The following is a 6435-nucleotide window of genomic DNA, read 5'->3' as shown; positions in this document are numbered from 1 at the left end:
CAGGTTTCATGAAAACAACTCAGAATGTCAAGTTATAATGAAATCTTCATTTTGTGTTAGTTTGTCATGATTTCGTCACGAAAACACGTTTTCCTATAATGGTAGGTTGAACTCTTATAGGGGAAGCGCAGGAGAGAGAGATAGAATACCGCTTCTTTCAAAAAGATTTATGACCCAAAGGTCATAAAGGTCACGGGTCAAAAGTTCACTGGATGGGCGGTTCTGGGGCGTGACGTCACCTGGCTGTGACGTTGGGATAGGGGTTTATTTGTATATAGTTTATTTATTTATTATAATTATTATAATTTAATTATTTATTATAATTTAATTATTTATTATAATGTAATTATTATTATTTTAATTTGAGTAGAGTGCTTATGAGTGTGTTGTTTTGTCTGCATCCACCGGGTGCCGAGCAGGGGACTGAGCAGGGGGGGGTTGTTGCGTTAAGGTCTCAAACACTGGGTCTGAGTGGGGGTGGGTTACCTGATGGAGTGTGAGCGTACGCTGTACCACCGTGGTAAGGTCCGTGGCTTTGGAGAATCTGTAGAAAAGGGCTCTGAGAGAGCGATGCTGTGTCTGGTGCGGTACCGTGGTAAGGTCCCGTGGCTTTGGATAATCCGCAAAGGACTCGGAGAGAGCGATGCCGGAGAGCTGAGAGTTGTGCTGCGCGAGACTGAAAGAAATCCTGTGAGAATGACCAAGTTGGAGCTAAGAATGAGAGGAGGAGCTGGGTCTGACGTCCAGTAAAAAACGCTTAGCAGTAGTTTGACCATCTGTGTGTGTGTGTGTGTGTGTGTGTGAAAGCCGACACCCCCCTGCAGCAGTAGCAGTTTGGCCTTGTGTTTTTCCTCATGCAACCTATGTACATCCCGATAGGTCAAATCCCGGTCAAACTGTAATTTGGGGCACAGATCAAGTTTGACACTTTGTATTTCAGTAAATTTTGTTAAAAGTTTTGTCTTTTCCCCCCGACTCCCCGCCACACATCAAGTTTGACATTTTGTATTTCAGTAAATTTTGTCTTTTCCCCCCGACTCCCCCCATACCGTCTACGCAGTTAAAACGTACATCGAAATAGACAACAGATAAAACTTGACAGGACGTATATTTCTCCTTAAAGAATCCTAAAAAGTAACCAACCACAGAAATTTTTAGTATGCCGAGAAGGGTTTCACTCCTTTGGTAAAGAGACACAAGTACCCCACACCCAGTATCATCATCAAGGCCTTGCCCTACTGGAAAGAGAAAACTACTCGGGACCTGCATAGAGTGAGTATATTATTTCTTTTATGCGTGTTTTATGATAAACACCATACAATAAAATAACTTAAAATAATTATTTTATTTTTAGAGATTCAGCTATTTTGGGTTTGTTTTTTTCTCTACGGGAGACGCTGCGGTTAGAAAACTCCATATAGTGAGTATATTATTTCTTTTATACATATGATAAACGCTATACATTAAAAATAACTTATTCTAATAATAGGTATTCCCTGTTTTCTATGTACAAGAGAGACGGCGCGGACCGGTCAAGAGAAAATCTACGCAAGACCTGAATCAGCAGATATGGACGGAGCAACACCCCCTCCTCTACCCGAAGCGCTATTAAATGAAATGGACAACATCAACAACGGTAATAATGATGAAAATGATGCGGTTTATCAACACGACTCGTCAGCACCACCACCACCAGCGCCTATACCCGAAGCGTTATTAAATGAAATAGACATCATCAACAACGCTAATAATGATGAAAATGATGCGGTTTATCAACACGACTCGCCACCCGCGGCATCTGGTGAATCCAGGGTCCAAGAGCCCTGTTTCCTACCGTCCTTAGAGACATTAATAAGCATGTTAAATGAAAGGGGCTCTGAAGCAGAAGCGGTGCTGCCCGACGACGAGGTCGCGTGGTCCCCCGCGGATTCTGAATTGTGGGAAGTCTTGTCAGACGTAGAATTTCTTCTCGATGCCGAGGAGATTGAAAATGACTTGGGACTGGGGCAATTTGAAAATGTTGAACAGGACGGTGGCGGTGGTGACTTGGATCACCAGCCTGACGGGGTCGTGCATCGCCGCAGATTCAATAATGTACAGATTAGGCGGATTCTAAATATTCCGCGACCTAGAAACGAAGCCAATTTCCGCGAGTACTATGAAAATGTAATCGAGGGGTTTCAAAATATTGTGAATGAGGCGATACCTTACGCCGCATGGGGAGCTTATATTCAGGTCACCCTGCGCGGTGACTTTTTAAACGACGAGTTGTCGCAAATTGTACGGTATGGGGAAGGGGAGCTGACAGATTTCCAGCAATTGTTGGATCGCCTGGTTCAGTCTAATCAAGAGATTTTAAACGATTCCAACCTAGAAGTAATAGTAGACGTAATAAATATCCCACGCGGCGGTGGAAACAAACGTAAACTACAGACCATGTTAGCTTCAGAAATAATTTCTAAAAAAGCCAAACACATGTTTATTATTAAACAAAACGACAGCAGAGCGTGTTTCGCTATAAACTTGGCGCATATGCTCCACGGAAACCTCACTGACGCCGAGGGTGAAAAGCTCGGCCTGGAGTTACAGGAGAAAGCGGGTTTCACCCCCGACTACGCAGTCGCTTTGAATGACATTATCAATTTTGAGAAAATCATTGATTGCAAAGCAGTGGTGTATTATCAACAACATTATTCAAACAATCTCCAAATTTACCAGACACCCACACCTACCGACGATAGACGGGTGGTGTATTTCTTTTTACACAAGGAGCATTTTTACGGCATTAAAAGCGCCAAGGGCTTCTTAGGGGCCGGCTACGTTTGCACTAGCTGTTTCAAAGGGTACGACTCGCCTCATTCTCATCGCTGTAGAAAATTTTGCAGCGTCTGTCAGACTAATTGTAAAGAAGGTGAAATCACACCGGGGATAGTGTGTGAGCGGTGTAATCTCAGATGCTTAAATAACATGTGCTTCGAGCGTCACCGTACGCCGAGGGTCTGCCCCATTAGGGGTGAGATTGCTAGCCCCTGTGACAAGTTCAAAAAATGCAAAGCTTGCGGGCTCAACTACTACCAAAGTCCCGAGAACCCAAAACCGCACTCGTGTAAAACAGTAAAATGTAATATATGCGACGCTAAGTTGCAGTCAGCAGAATCAGACATATCCACCCCACATCTCTGCTATTTAAATCCAATCGAGAAATCTAACAAAGGGAAAGCGGTCGCCCAAAGCGGCGAGGGCAGTAAAAAGCCCCCCAAATATGTGTTTTTTGACTTTGAAACATCCCAGAGCTCGGGTACCCATATCCCGGTTTACGTGTGCGCCATCTCCGATCAGAATGAGACAATGACCGCCGAGGGGCCAGACTGCGCGCTGCACTTTCTCAGACATTTCAGGACGCCCTACTATACAGGGACGTGTTTCATTAGTCACTATGGAAAGGCGTTTGATAATTACATAATACTGAACGCTATGGTGAAGGAAGGAGTGGAACCGCGTGTGGTGTCACAGGGGAATAAAATCATTCTCATCCTGGACAGCGTGTTTGAGCAAAGGTACATCGACAGTCACTGCTTTCTAAGCATGCCGTTGAGAAAAATCCCCGATGCAATGGGGTGCTCGACTCAGATGCGAAAAGGCTATTTTCCGCATCATTTCACAGACATGGAAAAGTTTAGTTACGTGGGGCCCTACCCTCCTCCCGATCAGTATGGGCCCGAGCAAATGCCCTGCAAAGAACGCGACAAGTTTTATCAATGGTACGACGGTGTAAAGCACCAGACCTTTAATTTTCACAAAGAGATGATCGCTTACTGTAAGAACGACGTGGAGATTCTGAGAGAGGGCTGCTTGCGCTTCCTGCAGGAGTTTGAAACGCTCACGGGTTGCGACCCCTTCTCCACGGCGACCATCGCTTCGGCCGCGTTGCTGGTTTACAGGACAAATTTCCTGCCCAGAGATACGATCGCGATCCCGGACGTCTGGGATTACAGGAGGCAATACAAAAGTTATTCCAACGTCTCGATCCAGTGGCTGGAATTCGTGGGCCGCACGCGCGGCATAGAAATTCGACACGCGCTGCGCGGGGGTGAAGTGCGCGTGGGGCGCTTTCACCTAGACGGATACGCTGAGATAGAGGGAGAGAAATGGGCTTTCGAGTTTCTAGGCTGCCAGTTTCACGGCTGTCCAAAGTGCAACAATGAACACGATGTCTGCCCCCTGACCCGCGAGAGCTTCGGTGCCCTGTACGTTAAAACAAGGGAAAAACTCGAGGTGTTGCGCCAAGAGTTTAATATGAACGTAGAATCCATCTGGGAACACGAATGGGCTCACGCTAAAACTCACGACCCACAAGTGCAGAGTTTCCTGTCAGACTTTCAGCCCCCTGACCCCCTTAGGCCGCGAGAAGCGCTGTTTGGGGGTCGGACGTCGGCGATTCGCCTGCGTTACGACGTCACGGGGGAAGAGCGCGTCCACTACGTGGATTTCACGTCGCTGTACCCGTACACTCTGGCTAAATGTGAATTCCCCGTGGGGCACCCGGAAATCATTCATTCAAATTTTAAACCTCTGAATGAATACTTTGGCCTGATCAAAGCCACTGTGAACACCCCGCGCGAGCTGTTTTTCCCCGTCCTACCCAGCAGACTGCCAAATGGGAAACTCGTGTTTACACTGTGCAGGACGTGCGCGATCGACAACAGGCAAGAGGGGAGCTGTGGTCATTCTGACGCAGAGCGTGCGCTGACCGGCGTGTGGGTCTCTGCGGAGCTCAATCAGGCTTTAGACAGGGGCTATACTGTCGTGAAGGTGCACGAAGTGTGGCATTTTCCCCAGACCAGCGGCGACCTGTTTAGAGAATACATTAAAACCTTTCTCAAAGTGAAGCAGCAGGCTTCGGGCTACCCCGACGACGCGACCGATGACGCGGGTCGCAGGGACTACATTGAAAACTATCTCGAGCGCGAGGGGATCCAATTGGAGCCCGATAAGATCGTGTCTAACGGTGGCAAGAGGCAGGTGGCCAAGCTTCTGCTTAACTCTCTGTGGGGTAAACTGGCGCAGAGGAACAACATGCTCCAGACATGTATAGTGTCTGACCCGGGGGAGTTTTTTAATTTTTTATGCTCGGAGCTGTACGAGATTTCCAGCTTCGCGTTTGTCAACGACGAGGTCGCCCTCATCCGCTGGCGATACAGGTCTTCCTACAAAGTGCCGCCGGGAAAGACCAACATATTCATAGCGTGTCAAACTACCGCGTGGGGGCGGCTGACGCTTTACAAAGAACTGGAAAAATTGGGGCGTAGGGTGCTGTATCACGACACAGACAGCATCGTGTACATAAGCAGGCCGGGTGAATATGAGCCGACCTTAGGCAATTACCTGGGGGAGCTCACGTCCGAATTAGCCCCCGACGAATACATTGCTTCGTGGGGTGCGCTGGGACCAAAAAGTTACTGTTACCGACTCAACAACGGGAAAACACAGTTGAAATGTAAGGGTATAACTCTAAATTATGAAGCCTGTCAAAAGGTAAACCTTGACAGTATGATTGGATTGATTGAAAACTACATCGGTGGATGTAGGAATGATCCCCCTATAATGACGCACTACAACAAAATCGAACGCGACATGAAAAGTTTTCGACTGTTTAATAGGCCTCTAGACAAAAAGGTCAGGGTCGTCTACGACAAACGCAGATTGTTGACTAGCGGGGAAACTCTGCCTTTTGGTTACTGAAATGTAAAATGTTCAAAGATGTTTTAAAATGAAAAGCTTTTCCAAAGATGTTCATTTGTTTTAAAATGAAAAATGTTCATAGTATGATGTTTTAAAAGTTTTTCCAAAGATGTTTTTTTAAAATGTTCATAGTAAGATGTTTTTTAAAAATGAAAAGTTTTTCAAAGTAAGATGTACATTTGTTTTTTAAAATGAAAGTTTTTCTAAAGATGTTTTTTTAAAATGTATCATGAAAGTAAGATGTTTTAAAGTGAAAGTTTTTTAAAATGTATCATGAAAGTAAGATGTTTTTTAAAGTTGTTTTTTTCAAAGATGTTCATTTGTTTTAAAATGTAAGTTGTGTACGAAAATGTTTTGTACATTTATCACAAGATTTTATAAAAACTTTTATACACGCATTTTGGGTTTGTGTGTGTGTGTGTGTGTGTGTATGTGTGTGTGTGTGGAAAGGATTTAAAACAATAGGGTAGTGTTTACCGTTTCATCAGTGTTTTTTTGGAAGATGATGGGTAGCGACGTGAGAGAGGTCGACTTTGATCACCGTTTAGAATTGCCGTTTACGGCGATAATCGCCGGGGCGAGTTCTTCGGGGAAAACCTATTTTACTAAAGAATTGCTGTTAAATCAGAGTCACTGTTTCATAGGGGGACCCGTAAAAAAAATTGTGTGGTGTTACGCTTCCCATCAGCCGCT

At 45.3% G+C, this 6435-nt stretch overlaps 1 protein-coding gene across 2 annotated transcripts; it reads left to right on the top strand.

Annotated features, from left to right (window-relative positions):
* Window positions 1-435: 435 nt before the first annotated feature.
* On the top strand, window positions 436-6014 carry LOC140581329 (uncharacterized). 2 transcript variants are annotated; one of them, XM_072703756.1, is made up of 3 exons: window positions 436-1272; window positions 1355-1420; window positions 1515-6014. In XM_072703756.1, the coding sequence occupies exon 3, from the start codon at window positions 1570-1572 to the stop codon at window positions 5740-5742; it is 4173 nt and encodes a 1390-aa protein (XP_072559857.1). In that variant the 5' UTR covers window positions 436-1272; window positions 1355-1420; window positions 1515-1569; the 3' UTR covers window positions 5743-6014. The 2 variants fall into 2 exon arrangements, with proteins under 2 accessions (XP_072559857.1, XP_072559856.1); XM_072703755.1 differs by having other exon boundaries at window positions 436-1420.
* The last annotated feature ends 421 nt before the right edge of the window (window positions 6015-6435 follow it).

Source organism: Paramormyrops kingsleyae, chromosome 20 (genome assembly GCF_048594095.1).
Source record: "Paramormyrops kingsleyae isolate MSU_618 chromosome 20, PKINGS_0.4, whole genome shotgun sequence".
NCBI classification, from domain to species: domain Eukaryota; kingdom Metazoa; phylum Chordata; class Actinopteri; order Osteoglossiformes; family Mormyridae; genus Paramormyrops; species Paramormyrops kingsleyae.
Note: the sequence above shows the minus strand (reverse complement) of the source record. Positions and strands in the feature narration are given on the sequence as shown.

Coding starts and splice junctions, on each gene's coding strand:
- LOC140581329 (XM_072703756.1), top strand. CDS start 1,570: ATGGACGGAGCAACACCCCCTCCTCTACCCGAAGCGCTATTAAATGAA.